Source organism: Microcaecilia unicolor, chromosome 5 (assembly GCF_901765095.1).
Source record: "Microcaecilia unicolor chromosome 5, aMicUni1.1, whole genome shotgun sequence".
NCBI classification, from domain to species: Eukaryota; Metazoa; Chordata; class Amphibia; order Gymnophiona; family Siphonopidae; genus Microcaecilia; species Microcaecilia unicolor.
The window spans coordinates 308,472,298-308,490,603 of NC_044035.1; the positions used below are offsets into that span (position 1 = coordinate 308,472,298).

Here is an 18,306-nt window from a genome sequence, read left to right on the forward strand (position 1 = left end):
AATGGACTGGTGAAGTTAGATGTCATTGACACACACTGGTCGGCAGTGTCATGACCTCACATGGGAAGGTACTTGGTGGCTCTCCTTCAGCTCATTTGGAGCCAAAGTTGCTCGACTTAAAAAATTAGTGAAGACCACTGCCCTGGACTGTATACTTGGGTGGCAGTAGTACTCATTGCTAGTCCAAAGAACAGAGAAGCACTTAACTTTTTGTTCACAAGGAACACCTTTATAAGGTGCACCTTCATAGTAGCAGGCTATTCTTGGTTTAAGTGCACCCCTTGCATTGAGCAGTAGGTGATGTAGATGGCCTACAGGTGAAAAGGTTCGTTTTTTTATGTATACTGGTCTCACTTATTTTGACCATTTTCTTTATAGATAAAAATATGACAGGCCTTGTTTCAAAGGAAAGCACAAATCATTCATAAAAAGAATATAACATAAAGAATTCTAATTTGTTTAATTGTAACATAGTAAGTGATGGCAGATAAAGACCTGAATGGTTCATCCAATTTTGCCAACAGTCACATTCATTATCAATTCAAGATTAAATCAACAATGAATGTGATATTATATACTTGATCATGGTTTTTCTTTGTTGCTTCTGGGACATAAACCATAGAAGACCGCTGGCACTGTCCTTATGTTCCAACTACTGGAGTTGCCGTCAAAGCCCACTCCAGCCTATCTACATTGAAAAGCTTTTTAAAAAATTTTCATAGTCAAATTTGTTAACAAAGTAACAGAATAAAAAAAAATTGATGAGGTCATTTTAGGAGCTTGGCATGGCACTTAGATGTGTAAATGCCACAGAATTCACATTCAAAGGGGGGTCTACTTTGGACAGCCTGAAAAATTGTACCTGTGTCTCTGATTCTGCATGGGATTACACATATATTTTGAAAAATTGTCTCATCTGCTTTTGCATCCCATGCGAGTCGTGCATGTATGTTATGTAACTCCTCAGTTTGAATAGAAAAGTGAGGGGGGGGGGGGGGAATTGTGCTTACTAGAAACATGACAACAGATAAATACCATATGGCCTATCCAGTCTACCCATCCACACTAAATGTTATGCTGTAAAATCCATTCCTCTCTCTGACGACCTCTCTGCTTATTTCGTAGTTCCTTGTCTTCAGATATGGTCTTCATCTTGACCACGTCCTCTGGTATCTCCCCTGTCTCTTCTTTCTTCCAAAGTATACTTCTTTAGCATCTGGGTTGTACCATCCTTAACAAGCAGGCGTTATCCTGTCCTGCCATCAGATGGAGGCAGAGAAACTGAACTTTTCCAGTGATATCACCAGAATAACATGTTGGTGCTCATTGGAAAGCTCCAGTATTTTTCTACTTCTGGTAGATAGGACATTGTTCAAGCTGGTGTTCTGGTCCCTGGCCTAGCTTCCAGACCTAGTCGTGTAGATCTCGTCTCTGCTGTCCCCAGTCATCTTCTGCAGGCTTCCACCGGGTGAAGTATACAGCTCGGCCCTGTGGGGCCTTTCTGCACTTGCACTTTTGTGGGTGGACTGGGTTTTCCTGGTTTAGGTTTATTCTCTGGCATAGAGAATACAGCTAAGGAAAATAAAAACAGCATTTTGGTGTGTGTTGGGGGGGGGGGGGGGGGGGGTGGAAGTGGAAGCAGAGCACACCCTGTGGAGCTGGGAAGGGGTGAGATCACTGACGTACCAGGCCATGTTTGGCCCAAAAGGTCGTGGCTATGTATTCTTCAATTTCCATATCACTCATATAACCATGTCTGTCTTGTGGAACATCGGTAGTTAAACTCCACTCATCTCTCCAAGAGTAAGCCAAGATGCCTTCTTAGCTGTACCCTACTGTACAAGAGTCACAGAGAACCTGTGTGAGGAGCAGCTTGGAACTGTAATAGAACTGTTCCTTATGCAGATTCTTTATCATCCATATAGTAGACACAGTCAAAAAGGCATCTTGACTTTACCTCAGTGCTGAGACTCAAGTCTAGTGCTGTGCCTGGCTCATTAAGGTTGTAGCAGAGCTTGCTGGCTTGCTTTTATGTGCTACTCAGGAAGTTTTCTGGCATTGTTACTACTACTACTACTTAACATTTCTAGAGCGCTACTAGGGTTACGCAGCACTGTACAAATTAATAACTAAGGACGGTCCAATTATTAGTGTCACTTTCCCTCATTCTGGGGTTGCACTGAGGACCTGATGAATGGTTTGATATGCAGGCCTTAGGAAAGTACCTTTATCGTTTCTACGAGCTTGCATCTTATAACAAAATAATTCTTAACTTTAAAAAAAAGTATTCTCAGTACCGCACAATGACTTTCTTTTCAGTAATTTTATTGTAGGAAAGCTAACGTGGCACCCTGTTTCTAATTTTTTTTTTGTTGTTTTTACTTTTATTTTGCAGTGTTCATAGATATATTTTTGAAGGACCATTTTTGTCAGTAGTGGGCTCAGTAATTAATGGATTGAAGGACTCTGGTTTACTGTTTGGTCTTGCATTCAGCTTCAAAGCCTGGGTATGTTGATGGTACGCAGGAATCCATTTATTTCCTTAGATGACATCCTTCTCAGTCAAAATCTCAACTCCAAGTGTTACTAAGCTAGGAGAGCTTTTGTGCTTTTAAACACAGGAGTACTATGTCAGGCTGGTTTTATTTTTGTTTGCTACTTTTGCCATCTTGAAAAAGAGGAGCATTCATTTTAGCTTGGATTGAAAAGAAATCTATTTAATCAAATGATTTAAATACACTGAAGTATTCTTATCTGCCTTATTTTATTTCAAACCGTATTTCACATGTAATTGCTTATTGCTGTGGCTGTTGCTTTGATCTCACTGCTATAATATATGTTTCACTTCTGTTTTCTCATTGTTTATTGCCCAGAATGCAGAGAGCAGGTGTTACATCTGCCAGAGAGAACCAGGATAGAAGTGTGCTTTGTATTAATGCTATGCCAGTTTATTCACAAATTGCATATCCTGTAATATTTTCTTTACCTTCTAATCCCCTTTTTAAAAAAAAATCTTTCCAAATTTGAGAGACATTTGCCTTGTATGTCAGTAGTTGATTTTTGTTTCCACGTTAGTAGCACAAGCCCTTAGTGATATTGAGAGGCTTTGTCCTTACTTCACAGATGCAGCGGGAATTGTTTTTAATCTCTTTTCTGCTTTCCCATTACAGATGGTGATGACGACCCACAACTCTCCTGGGTAGCTTCATCTCCCTCCAGCAAAGATGTTGCATCACCCACTCAGATGATAGGAGATGGGTGTGATCTTGGCATCGGGGAGGAGGAAGGGGGGACTGGTCTGCCATATCCTTGTCAGTTCTGTGATAAGTCCTTCAGTCGACTGAGCTACCTGAAAAGGCATGAGCAGATCCACAGTGACAAGCTACCTTTCAAATGCACCTACTGTAGTCGGCTTTTTAAGCACAAGAGAAGTAGGGACCGCCATATAAAGCTGCATACGGGGGATAAGAAGTACCACTGCCATGAGTGCGAGGCCGCATTCTCCCGCAGTGACCACCTTAAAATACATTTAAAAACGCACAGCTCCAGCAAGCCATTTAAATGTACTGTCTGTAAGCGTGGCTTTTCTTCTACTAGCTCGCTGCAGAGTCACATGCAAGCTCATAAAAAGAACAAAGAACATATGGCAAAGTCTGAGAAAGAGGTGAAGAAAGATGATTTCATGTGTGATTACTGTGAAGAGACTTTCAGTCTGACTGAAGAACTGGAGAAGCATGTAATGACGCGCCATCCACAGCTTTCAGAAAAGGCAGACTTGCAGTGTATTCATTGCCCAGAAGTATTTGCAGATGAGAACTCACTGTTGTTCCATATTGACCAAGTTCACGCCAACAAGAAACACAAGTGCCCTATGTGTCCAGAGCAGTTTTCCTCCGTGGAAGAAGTTTACTGCCATTTGGATAGCCACAGGCAACCTGACTCCAGCAATCATAGTATCAGTCCAGATCCAGTCTTGGGGAGTGTGGCATCTATGAGCAGTGCAACACCAGATTCAAGCGCATCAGTTGAGCGAGGCTCCACTCCAGACTCCACTTTAAAGCCATTGAGAGGACAAAGAAAAGTTGGATCACTGGAAAGAGAGGAAAGTCATAACTGGTCCAAAATTACCTATAGCTGCCCCTTTTGCTCCAAACGTGATTTCAACAGTCTGGCAGTGTTGGAGATTCATTTGAAGACTATTCATGCAGACAAGCCTCAGCAAAGCCACATGTGCCAGATCTGCCTCGACTCCATGCCTACTCTGTACAACTTGAACGAGCATGTGAGGAAGGTTCACAAAAATCATGCATATCCCATGATGCAGTTTAACAACATTTCTGCTTTTCATTGTAACTATTGTCCTGAGATGTTTGCTGATATCAATAGCCTACAGGAACACATTCGCATCGTGCACTGTGGCTCAAATGCTACTGTTCCAGATGGTAACAATGCCTTCTTCTGTAACCAGTGCTCCATGGGCTTTCTGACAGAAGCCTCTCTTACGGAGCATATCCAGCAAACTCATTGTAATGTTGGAAACTCAAAACTGGAGTCCCCTGTCATTCAGCCAACACAGTCTTTTATGGAAGTTTACTCATGTCCTTATTGCACAAACTCCCCCATATTTGGCTCCATTCTGAAGCTTACAAAGCATATTAAAGAAAACCACAAGAACATTCCTCTGGCAAACAATAAGAAGTTAAAAGCAGATCAGAGCCCAGTTTCTTCTGATGTTGAAGTCTCTTCCCCTAAAAGGCAAAGGCTTTCCACCAGCTTAAATTCAGTCTCCAATGGCGAGTACCCATGCAACCAATGTGATTTAAAGTTTTCAAATTTTGAAACTTTCCAGACTCATTTAAAATCTCACTTGGAATTGCTTTTGAGAAAACAGTCTTGCCCTCAGTGCAAAGAAGACTTTGATTCCCAGGAGTCCCTCTTGCAGCATCTCACAGTGCACTATATGACAACTTCAACCCATTATGTGTGTGAGAGCTGTGACAAACAGTTTTCTTCAGTGGATGATTTGCAGAAGCATTTATTGGACATGCATACCTTTGTGTTGTACCACTGCACTCTTTGCCAAGAAGTTTTTGACTCCAAAGTGTCCATCCAAGTGCATTTGGCAGTAAAACATAGCAATGAAAAGAAAATGTACCGCTGTACAGCTTGCAATTGGGATTTCAGAAAGGAGGTTGATCTACAGATACATGTGAAACATAGTCATTTGGGAAATCCAGCAAAATCACATAAATGTATCTTTTGTGGTGAGACCTTCTGCACAGAAGTAGAACTGCAGTGCCACATCACAACCCACAGCAAGAAATACAACTGTAAGTTTTGCAGCAAAGCCTTCCATGCCATAATATTGCTGGAGAAACATTTGCGTGAAAAACATTGCGTCTTTGATACCAATACCCAAAATGGTACAGCTAATGGAATGACCCCTACAAATAAAAAGCCAGAGACTACAGATATCCCAAATGTCTTGATGAAGACCCCAGAAGTATCAAATAGCCATGAAGCTAGTGAAGATGATGTAGATGCTTCAGAGCCTATGTATGGTTGTGATATCTGTGGGGCTGCCTATACTATGGAAGTTCTCTTGCAGAACCACCGCTTGAGAGATCATAATATTAGGCCTGGAGAGGACGACTGCTCCCGAAAAAAGGCAGAATTTATCAAAGGCACTCATAAATGCACCATTTGTTCTAGGACCTTTTTCTCAGAAAGTGGACTTCGAGAACACATGCAGACCCACCGAGGTCCAGCTAAACACTATATGTGTCCCATTTGTGGAGAGAGGTTTCCTTCGCTTCTGACCTTGACAGAGCATAAAGTCACTCATAGCAAAAGCTTGGACACAGGAACATGTAGGATCTGCAAACTGCCCCTGCAAAGTGAAGAGGAGTTCATTGAGCACTGCCAAATGCATCCAGATCTCCGAAATTCTCTCACTGGCTTCCGTTGTGTTGTCTGTATGCAGACTGTTACCTCTACTCTGGAGCTGAAAATTCATGGAACATTCCATATGCAGAAGCTGGCAGGAAACTCCACAGCCTCTTCTCCCAATGACCAGGCCTTGCAGAAGATCTACAAGTGCGCTCTATGCTTGAAAGAGTTCCGGAATAAGCAGGACTTGGTGAAACTTGATGTTAATGGCCTACCTTATGGCCTCTGTGCTGTATGCATGAGTAGGAGCAGTAATGGACAGCCCTCGAGCTTGAACCCACAGGACGTTTGTGAAAGACCGTGTGCTAATCTCAGGTGCTCAGAATGTAGTGTAAAATTTGAAAGTATTGAAGACCTAGAGAACCATGTTCAATTAGATCACAGGGATCTCACACCAGAGACAAGTGGCCAAAGGAAGGGTACCCAAACATCTCCCGTCCCCAGAGTAAGTACTAGTTAATTTATCTCTTCTCAAACAATCCTTACTGAACACATTCTTAGAAGTATTTAATATGGCTATATATTTTAAGATGCAGGCAGCAAGGGGGTGCACTTATCAGTCACGTGGCTGTCTCCTCTACTGGTCTCCTGCTCCTCCTAACTACAACTTCCTGTTTCTGGGCAGGGGACCGGTACAACAGACAGCCATGTGACTGGTCAGAAGAGGGGAGTGCTCCGCCCTGGATGGCATGTAAGGTAGATACTGAATGCATGTGTACACATATGCACTTAAATGCTAAAGATCCACTTAAGTGCTGTTCCTGTAAATATGCACATATCTTACATAGTGCATTTTTTTCCAAGTAGGCCCCCTCTAGGCAAGTGTTTCCCATGTTGGTCCTGGAGTACCCTCTTGCCAATCAGGTTTTCAGGATATCCACAATGAATATGCATGGAAGAGATTTGTATTCAATGGAGGCAGTATACTCAAACCAAGAATTCGTATTCATTGTAGATATCCTGAAAACCTGACTGGCAAGGAGGTACTCCAGGACAGACTTGGGAAACACTGCTATGGGCCAGGAATTTGTACCTATTTTTGGTTCCTGTACCCGTTTAACTGATTAATGAAAACTTCACACTCCCTTCGTAAACTACATGTCCACTAGTGACTACTGAGAGGGTAATTTTTGCTGCTGGTAAATTTGAACCTATCACTCCTCTCTTGCTGAATTTACACAGGTTGCCTAAAGAGGCCAGATTTAAGGTATCTGTGTTGGTTTTTAAGGCTGTTCTTGGAGTGATCCTTGCATATCTGATTGATTTCTTTTCTTTTTTGAATGGAGGTAATCTTAGGATTACAAGAAATCAGTATCTGTTAGGCTTTCCTTCTACTCTGAAAATTAAAGCAGTGCGACCATTTAAGGCCTCTCTGTCATATTAGGTGGCGTCATATTGGAATCTGTTTTTTTTTTTTTTTGTTACATTTGTACCCCGCGCTTTCCCACTCATGGCAGGCTCAATGCGGCTTACATGGGGCAATGGAGGGTTAAGTGACTTGCCCAGAGTCACAAGGAGCTGCCTGTGCCTGAAGTGGGAATCAAACTCAGTTCCTTAGTTCCCCAGGACCAAAGTCCACCAACCTAACCACTCTTTCCCATAGACATCAACCAACTATTGTCAATTTAGAAAGTTTCTGAAGACATTTTTGTTTAGAAAGTTTTTTTATGAGCCTAAATCAACGATCTTCTTTCATTGATTTAAGTGGGCTTGTTTTGGGGTTGTATTAATCATTGTAACTCTCTGGAGAATGCTCTGCATTGCTTATTGTTACCTGCATTGAACTTGGTGGTTTTTGTGGGCTATAAGATTGTAATGTAATTTAATATGTCGCTAACTGTTAGCTGCTAACAGTGCTGCTAACGTGTTTCTAAAATCACAGTAGTATACAGTTATACTACCAATAACTGCCCTAAAAACTGCCTTCACTTTGTCTAGAAAGTTTCAGTAAACTGCCTCTGATTTCAAGACCCTTCTCTGCGCCTTGTTTAACCTCTTCTGGGTACCACCGGATGAGAACTCTTGCTTTAGGTGCCTAATGTAGGCACATCCCCATAGAATCGCCCTCCATGTGGATAGATGGCTTTTTTACAGAATAAAAAAAAACAAAGCTTGCCATTCCACACAAATAGACTCCATAAAAGTGGATTTATTCAGAATAAGTTTGTGGTGTGGCAAGCTTTGTTCTTTGGGCCTTTGCAGACTTCCTGTTGCCCATTCTCTGTGTGTGCCTAGATGCTATTTTTATAATTATAGGTTGGCTTAGGCGCGAGGCCAAGGTGGTGCTAAAAATTATACTGATAATATTCAGCCGGCAGTAAAAATCCTGACCACTGCTGGCTGAATTAGGCTCTAATATTCAGTGCCAGGCCATGCCTCTAAGCCGACATTTAATATTTGGGGCTGACCAACCAAGAGTTTGCAGCTGGGATTTATGTGGGTTAGACACCGACTGAAACAGCTACCAAAACTGCCTGCAAGCTTTTGGCCAAAACATCACCTGATTTCGGCTGAAGCCAAAAACGAAATTAGAACCTCTAGTTTGGTGTTGTAAATGTGAACCAAAGCATTTATTTGGAACACTCTATTTACCATATAAACTATTGTGCAAGATCATACCTTATATTCCCTGGTGGTCTAGTGGTGTAGTCAGGACAGGAGTGATGCCTCGGTTGTGGCAGCTGTTGAGAGCAGAGCTAAAATGAGCAGGAGTATCTGGGGACCACTCCTGCTGCAACTACACCCCTAGACTACCAGAGATTGTAAGATAGGTCTGGGGTGCTTACAGGTGGAGGGTGGGGGGGGGGGGGGGTGGAGTGGGGTCTGTATGGAGGGAGCAACTCCTGTTCAGAGGGGGAAGAGGGAAGGAGACAAGTTGGACAAAACACTAACAGTTTCCACTGAAAACATATCGACATTTTCGGCTGAAAATTAAAATAACCTTTCGGCCGAAACCAGGCAGAAAAAGGATTTTGGGCCAGTTTTGGTACCGTAACTGAAACCAAAAATCAATCGGCCTCTAATGTGGATGGTGCTGATAATTCAGCTTGGACCTGCGTAAGACGCTTATGCGATACCGGCTGAATATTGGCCAGCATAGTAAATGATGGCAGATAAAGACCTGTATGGTGCATCCAGGCTGCCCAACAAGATAAACTCATTTTACATGGTATGTGATACTTTATATGTATACCCGAGTTTGATTTGTCCTTGCATTTCTTAGGGCACAGACCGTAGAAGTCTGCCCAGTACTGTTCTTGTACTAAGTTCTGAAGCTAACATCGAAGCCTCTTAAAATTTACACTCCAGCCCATCCCTATCTATTCAGTCATGATCAGGGCATAGACCGTAGAAGTCTGCCCAGCTCCCTTTTTGTTTCCAATTACCGGTGGCGCCACCCAATCTCCACTAAGATTCCACGGAACCATTCCTTCTAAATAGAATTCCTTTGTGTTTATCCCACGCATGTTTGAATTCCATTACCGTTTTCATCTCCACCAGCTCCCGTGGGAGGGCATTCCACATATCCACCACCCTCTCCGTGAAAAAATACTTCCTGACATTAGTCCTGAGTCTGCACCCCCCCCCCCCCCCCCCGCAACCTCAATTCATGTCCTCTAGTTCTACCGCCTTCCCGTCTCCGGAAAAGGTTCGTTTGTGGATTAATACCTTTCAAATATTTAAACGTCTGTATCATATCACCCTTGTTTCTCCTTTCCTCCAAGGTATACATGTTCAGGTCAGCAAGTCTCTCCTTGTACAGTTTGCAACGCAAATCCCATACTATTTTCGTAGCTTTACTTTGCACCGCTTCCAGTCTTTTTACATCTTTAGCAAGATATGGCCTCCAAAACTGAACAGAATACTGTAAGTGAGGCCTCACCATCGACTTGTAGAGGGGCATCACCGCCTCCTTTCTTCTGCTGGTTATGCTCCTCTCTATGCAGCCTAGCATCTTTCTGGCCACGGCCGTCGCCTTGTTGCATTGTTTCTTCACCTTCAGATTCTCCGACACCAACACCCCAAGGTCTCTCTCCTGAGTCGAGCTTACTAATCTCTCCCCTCCTATCCGGTATCTCTCTTTTGGGTTTCCGCACCCCAAGTGTATCACTCTACACTTCTTGGCATTAAATTTTAACTTATATATGCACAGTAGAAACCATTGTTTTTTTTTTTATTATTTTTTTTAAATGCTATGAATACCACGTGAATAAAGGTGATAGCATCTAGCTAATAATTTTGTGGGTGCTCAGTAAAAAAACATGCTGCTAAGGCTGGACTACTGAAAAGCAACATAAAACCATCAACATCATTGCACCTCTGCCCTACCTACCACCACCTTGGTAGTTTATAATAATCTTGACAATCAAGCACATATCAATAGAACCTCAGTGATATGTGAAAAATCTTTTATGTAGCTTAGGGCTAGAGGATGTGGAGCTGGAAGCCATTTGATGCTCTGAACTGCTGAGTTGTTATAGTATTAAATTTTAACTGCCAGACTCTCGACCATTCTTCTAACGTTCGGAGATCCCTTCTCATTGTTTCTGCTCTCTCCAGGGTATCCACTCTATTGGCTATTTTCATGTCATCCGTAAAAAGGCACACCTTTCCTTCCAACCCTTCAGCAATATTTCCCACAAATATATTAAACAGAATAGGCCCCAACACCGACCCCTGAGGAACTCCACTGCTCACCTTCCTTTCTTCCGAGTGGATTCCATTTACCACCACCCTCTGCCACCTGTTGGTCTTATCCAGTTCACCACTTTCGGTTCTAAGTTCAACCCTTTCAGCTTATTCACGAGTCTTCTGTGGGGGACCGTATCAAAGACTTTGCTGAAGTCCAAGTAGATTACATCTAGCGCAGTCCCTCATCCAGTTCTTTGGTCACCCAGTCAAAAAAGTCAGTAAGATTTGTTTGGCAGGATATTCCTTTGGTAAAGCCACGTTGCCTTGGGTCCTGTAACCCGTCAGTTTCTAGAAAGTTAACTATCCTTTCTTTCAGCAGCGACTCTATTATTTTTCCTACCACCGATGTGAGACTTACTGGTCTGTAGTTTCCCACTTCTTTCCTGTCTCCACTTTTGTGAAGAGGGACCACATCTGCTCGTTTCCAATCTCACAGAACCTCTCCCATCTCTAAAGATCTATTAAATAAACCTATAAGAGGTCCCGCCAGGACCTCTCTGAGCTCCTTCAGTATCCTGGGATGTATCCCATCTGACCCCATAGCTTTGTTCACCTTCAGATTCTCCAGCTGTTTATAAACTATTTCTTCCATAAATGGCGCAGTATCCACTCCATTCCCAGACGTTCCCTCGGCAGCCAACTGCAGTCCTTCTCCAGGATTTTCCTCTATGAACACCGAAGAGAAATAAATGTTTAGCACGTTCGCTTTATCTTCATCACTCTCCACATAGCCATTCTTATTATCTTTCAGTCTCGCAATTCCATTCCTATCTCTGCTCCTTTCTCCAATATATCTGAAAAAAGTCTTGTCACCTCTCTTTACATCTTTAGCCATTTTTTCTTCCGCTCGCACTTTCGCTAGCCGTATTTCCCTCTTCGCTTCTTTCAGTTTAATCCAATAATCTTTTCCATGATCCTTTCGTTGTGTTCTTTTGTATTTCTTGAACAAAGCCTCTTTTGCTCTTATTTTTTCAGCTACTTGTTTGGAGAAACATATAGGCTTCCTGCTTCTTTTGTTTTTGTTTACTTTCCTCACAAAAAGATCAGTCGCCATACTTATAGCAGCCTTTAGCTTGGACCACTGTTTTTCCACTTCTCCTACGCCTTCCCACGCCAACAGCTCCTTCTTCAGGTATTCCCCCATTTTATCAAAATCAATACGTCTGAAATCTAGTACTTTGAGTTTTGTGCGTCCGCACTTTGCCTTCGCCCTTATATCAAACCATACGGTGTGATGATCACTATTACATGGGTGGGCACCCACCCGGATATCAGAAACACTACCTCCATTAGTGAGTACTAGATCCAGCATCGACCCTTCCCTCGTGGGTTCCGTCACTATTTGAGCAAGGCACTTTGACAGGCATCCACAATCTCCCCACTTCTTTCCAATTCCACAGATGGGACGTTCCAATCCACGTCAGACAAATTGAAATCTCCCAACAGTAGCACCTCCCCTTTCATACCAATTTTTTGAATATCTTCTATCAGATCCTTGTCTAACTTCTACGTTTGATCAGGAGGTCTGTAGATAATTTCCATGTGGATATAGGTTCTGTCTTCTCTTTCCAGGGCGATCCATAAAGCTTCTTCTTTCCCCCAGGTTCCCCGCATTTCAGCCACTCTGATATTCTCTCTCACATACAGAGCCACTCCTCCACCTCTTCGGCCCTCTCTATCCTTCCTAAAAAGATTATAGCCCGTACAGTCACATCCCATTCATGAGAATTGTTGAACCACATCTCCATAATAGCAACAATATCCAAGTTTTCTTCAAACATCAGGGCTTGCAAGTCTTGAACCTTTTTACTTAGACTATGAGCATTTGTGCACATAGCTTTCCATGACCTTTCCCTCTGCCATCATGTTTATTCTGGGGGTGACTTTCCGAAATCCCCTGTTTCCTTTTGTCCCCCACCCCCCCACCCTCTAGTTTAAATATCTAGAAACATACTGTCTGAATTTCTCCCCAAGGATCATTTTTCCCATCACAGAAAGATGTAGCCCATCATTAGAGTACAGCCTGTTATTTTTCCACATATTACCCCATTCTCCTATGTATCTAAAACCTTCTTCTTTACACCAAGACTCAAGCCACTTATTGAATTCCTCTGTTTTGCGTAGGCTTTCCTCTTCCCTCCCCGGCTTTCCTCTCCCCTCCCCAACGTAGGAATTACTTCAGAAAAAGCCACAATCAAAACCAAAGATTTCAAACAAAAGCATCCGTGTAGTTGTCAGGTGGTGGTCTGCATCTCTCACATCTGCCTTCTCCCCCGCCCACAACATGACTGGCCCCCTCCAAACACTGCCATCATTCTAAGCTCCCCCCCCCCCCAATGGACTCCACCACCAATAGAGCCTCCCTCCCCCCCAAATTGGGCCTCTCCCTGGGACCTACCTTAAGCTCACTGGTGATCCAGTAGGTCATAGGGGCAGGAGTGAACCTGGCTTACCACTGTGAAATAACTCTGATATGTTACAAATGTTCTTGTTTAGTTCCTTTCCCTTTGAATGTACCATATTTTGGGATAGTTATTAAATGAAGTGTGGCTTAAAATAGTTGTCATTTTTTACTGCTTTGGAATTGCTTAGGTAAATAGTAGATCTGCCTCCCCCCCATAATCCAACCCCCTATAAAATAAATCATGGAGTCTCTTGCAGACCAAGAGGTCTATTCCTATCTCTACAATTTTGCAAAGAATCCAAAGAAGTTTAATGCTGGAAATCTGGAAGCATACACTGATTTTCACGCAAATGACTGAGATTTGTGAGAGTGGAAGCTGTCTCTGTAGTGTCACAGTAAAGCAACTCTGCTGAAGCAAAATGTTGTAAAATTGCAAACGTATATGGTGCAACCACTTTATTGATATCACTAACATTTTAAATAGCTAGGCAAAACCAGGAATAATCATTATGGATACGCAGGTGAACATTTACTCCTAAACTCCACTGTGATAGTAAAATTCAAAAACATGATACTTGTCCAGGTTTGCAGCTCTGAGTGCTTCTTAAGGATTTCTCTAGTGAAATCTTATGGCAACTGTAAATGAAATACTGGCAGGGGAAGTTGGTAGGCTAATACTGCAACCCTTTGAGATTTTTATTTGTATTTATAAATAAAAGTATAAGGGCTGTCCTAGAGATTTAGCGGTACTGCTCTGCAGAGAGAACGGCTTTGATTCCAAGTTGAGATCCAAAGCTCCTTAGGCAGTGGAATGGGGTTTGCCACCAGGGCCATGGTCTTACCAGTTTTTGTTATCAACAGCTAGGGGGGGGGGGGGTGCAAAGACAGAGCTTGGTTTGTCCCCCCTCCTCCTCCTGATTCCTAAAATCATCACATTTGATATACTGCTCATGAGGTACCTTTTGTGGGCGGTTTACAGTCAACTTTCAGAGAAGTGGAAAGGAACTATAATTTTTGATAGGACTGAGATAAATAGGGTCAAAGGAATCAGCAGGATGTGCTGTCAAGGTGGTGTTCACAGCCACTGCTTGCAGGGAGCCCTAGCCATGATGCAATGGTGATTTCCTTATGTCCAGACTTAAGGCACATACTTGCAGGTTTCTGGAAGAACCCCTTAGCTGAGAACTGTTTCGGTAATATATGGAATAAAAGAAGTTAGGAGAGAAGAAAAAAAATCACTGGATGCTCATGAAAGAAGGTTTATGACACCAAATCCAAATAAATAGGAGGCCTGATTAAGCAGGAAGAAACTGCCCAGTCTGATTAAAAAGAAAAAAAAAAACCCCAGACAATACAGTGAACGTGATTGTATTCACACTTACAGAAACACAGCCTATTTCTCTGACTCCTTTTCTGAAGAAGAGAACCAATAATTATAGATTTAACCCTCATAACTTCATTAGGGGATTTTGTCGATTGACGTTTGACATCATAAGAACTTCTCGATGCAATTCTGGCATTGTATGTGAGACTCGCTTTCACAGCTAGAAAATGAAATGCTAGTTTCAGGCAATCGGGTTCAAGTTCTACTGGATCCTTTCCAGTGGGAGAAGCTTGCAGGATAAATTTCTACTTACAGCTATAGTTCATCAATGTTAAATCTAAAACTAATGGGCCCAATGCAGTATTCAAAGGATTTATGCTTCTGATTTTGAGAGTTATGCGCCTAAATTGGTCTCTTTGAAAATTTACCAGGGCTGAATGCTTAAATTTGTACTGAAAAGTTCACTAAGCACATGAAATTAGGACCATAAATAGTGGGAGACAACAGAAACAGATTTCGTTCTGGAAAAAAAAATAGAGCTTAGAACTGATTTTCATAAATTAGGCACATAAATCTAGGCAAATGGCAAATAATGCCGCTTAATATCTGGCCAGACCGCCTTGGCCTTGGCCCTATCCGGGTAGTGCCTGGGCGGAGCCAAGTTACTCGGGGCTTTTTTTTACAAAGCGTTGGTAAGCCCAACGCAGGCTTACTGAATGCTAAATTGGGACTACTGCCGGCCCAACGCAGCCGCCGGCAGTAGTTCCACCCCGAGCATGCACCATTTTTTTGGGAAAAAGAAAACCCCTGGAAATGGCTTCCACAGCGGTAACCCGGTGGTAATCGGGCATCGCCGCAAGCTGCCTGTTTACCTCCGGGTTACTGTGAGATCCCTTATCACCACCTCAATGAGTGGCGGTAAGAGCTCCCCACTGCATGGCCCGTGGTAAGAGTTCTCTTACCACATGGCCATTTTTGTCTGGGGGCCTTATACCCACTGCGGTAAAATGGCCCTGATGCATGGGAAAAACGGCCCCTGCTGCTAGCGCAGGGCCCTTTTTCCCACAGCTTGGTAAAAGGACCCCTCAGCAATGATATTTAGACCCCTAACCGGATAATTGCCGAGATAAAATTATGACAGAGAAAACGGTACCAGTCCAAATATCACAGGTACCCAGGTAAGCAGTTCCATTCAACCTGTACTCGGATATTCAGTGCCAGCCGTTTCTGGATACCAGTACTGAATATCTGGGTATAAAAGACCGGCAGCAGACTGCGTTTAAATAAAAATGCTGATCGCTGCAGGCTGAATATAGACCCAATGACTTTTAAGTTCCTAAAGTAAAATGAGTTTTCAAGGAGGTTAGTTATTAAGTGCATTAAGTCAATAACACATGTTGTTTGCCCCTTAACACTTGTTAAATGGCATTATTTTTCCTGTTAACCCATTAGTGCACAATGTTCCCATAAGAAGCCATATGGGAACATTGGGCACTAATGGGTTAAGGAGCATCAGGCTGCTAATATGCACCCTGATGCTCTCAAGTGGTTTCTTAAAGTTTTTCCCTCTCCCGCCTTCTCAAAGATACTCTGCGTCCCTGCTCATAGCCCCTGAAGATAGATTAATATATACTGCTAAGCCCTGGCGACAAAGACCTGTATGTCTCTCCCTCGCCCCCCCCATAGGCCTCTTAGGCCTACCTTTTGTGATCTCTAGAGTCTAGGGGTTCCAGGATAGGAGTGATTTCCAGTCACTCCTGCTTATGTCAAATTCCAAATGGCACTGGCAAACTCTAGTTGTAGTTTCACGATCTTTTCTGAATACACTTATGTCCTTATTTTACAATCCCTATTGGAATTTGAAACGTGCATAAACTGTGCATAAAGTCTAAGTCCTTATTTTACAAATATCATTCCCAAGTGCGTGCAAATGGCAAGGGGGTGTTTATTGGGCAGGGCAAGGGTGTGTCAAGTTCATAGACTTTTATTTCCAATTTCAGAAGGGGACTAAACATCTATGTCCTAAAAAATCAACATGGGAAGTTACACCTGCTATGAAGCACGTTTATGATTTGATAAAGAGCACTCCACTGGAAGAACCTTAATCCCCCAGTGGTTAATGTCCCCTCCAAAAGCCAAACTGATAATGGAAACTGGTGTTATGACAGCATTGGGATAATAACCATTTAAGTTTCTAAGGTTGTAAAGATGTGCTGGCTTTGAACTCATCAATATTATATACGTTTCTTTATCTAAAATGGATGTTTATGTTGCACACACCTGGTGCATAAACATCCGTTTCTCTGGTATTTCATTAGAGGCTCAACGCCGGTAGATTGTGTTCTAAAATTTTAGTGAAACTTGAGACGCACTGACCTGCACATCTAAATTCCTACTTCTAGAACCCATCTAAAATGGGGCAAAATATGTGTGGCAAGAAACCTTTCTGTGCGGTAATTGCATCTGGGCATGCCCCCAACAGTTGGTGCACAGCCTTCACATTTACTGCACATTTATTTTTTGCATTTAACACGCAGTAAGTGCAAACATTTACTGCACTTCATTAAACAGGAGATCCATAGGAACATTGGTGAATCTCAAATGTGTGTACCTCTATATGTGTGGATGCTGGGTTTGAGTAGTTTGACATTTGTGTTGAGTGGGAGAAAGTTTGTATGTGTGTGGGTTTCTCTTTGGGGATAACGTTTTGGGTATATGTATGTGTGTGTTTGGTGGGGGGGGGGGGGGGGGGGGGTTGAATTAGTGACTTGGAAGGTTCCATTCTGTATCTGCTGCTTCACTTTTTCTCACCTGTCAACATCCCACAGCTTCTAAGGGGTTCTTTTACTAAGCTGTGTTAAAAGGACCCATGCGGTGGTTTTGGCGCACAGGTTTGCTGCCGTGCCAAGGCTTCCTTTTACTGCGGCAGGTAAATGGCCATGTGGTAAGCTAACCACTTGCTGAGCGGCCATTTCCTTGGGAAGCCTTTACCGCTACCTATTTAGGAGGTGGTAAGGGGTCCTGTGCTAACCCAGCGGTAACGGGGCAGTGCTTTATCGCTGGGTAACCCCCTGGCACTGACCCCCTCCCCCCCCCCCCCCCCCCAAAAATATTCTGATGCGCTGGAAATAGTGTGCGATGGGGGCAGGCACTAGTGCCAGATCACCACGGGTTTGCCGCGCTTTAGTAAAAGGGTCCCTAAGTGCCTTGTATAGTGAAACAATAGAGTTTTTTGGGAGAGCTCACTCTCTGAAGAAAAGATCTCCCCTTCCCTCCTCTCGGTTGTTTCTCAAAATATAGTGCTTCATACTATTTACTGTACAAATGAGAAGGCAACTACTCATTCCATCACCGCACACTTCATGGTCTGAAATGGTCCCTGAATTAGTCTTTACAAAACCTTTTGCTTATCTTCAGTGGATAATCCTGAATTCTGTGCAGAAGTGAAACTCTTCAGACAAATTCTTTGTTCTTAATTTTAATTGTACAACACCATGCTCAGAAACATGGTACCATGAAAAGGCAGCCTTTTAAAGATTTCAGTGACTTATATTAGAATACAAAGGGGACCTTTTACCAAACTGTGGTAAAAAGTGACCTTAGCGTGCATCACTCGTGCGCTGTAAGGCCATTTTTCCACTTGGGTAAAATGGCTGAGTTTTGTATTTTCCCTATTAATTGGCCACGTGCTAATTTTACGATTAGCGCCTGAGCCGTTACAGCCACCCATTTTGTAGGTGGTAAGGGCTCACGTGGTAAGCATGCGCTAATCAGTTAGTGTACGGCAACGTAGCTGCGCTAGCCGATTAGCACAGAATATGCCCAGTCTCCACCCCCAGACCCGTTATGGGGCCCCTGAGCGTGTGCTGCGGTAAGATATTTTTTGCTGCTGTAAACAGGTGTTAGTGCTTGCCGCAGCTTAGTAAAAGGACCCCTA

General features: G+C 43.0%; 1 protein-coding gene across 3 annotated transcripts in view; it reads left to right on the forward strand.

Moving 5' to 3' along the window:
- Positions 1–18,306, forward strand: part of ZNF423 (zinc finger protein 423) — a 451,119-nt gene that overhangs the window by 179,214 nt on the left and 253,599 nt on the right. For 2 of the 3 annotated variants that reach the window (XM_030204361.1, XM_030204359.1), the window contains exon 2: positions 3,171–6,394. In XM_030204361.1, coding sequence (XP_030060221.1) covers positions 3,171–6,394 — 3,224 coding nt within the window. Of the gene's footprint in view, positions 1–3,170; positions 6,399–18,306 lie in introns of all 3 variants that reach the window. The other variant, XM_030204360.1, reaches the window with a different exon arrangement.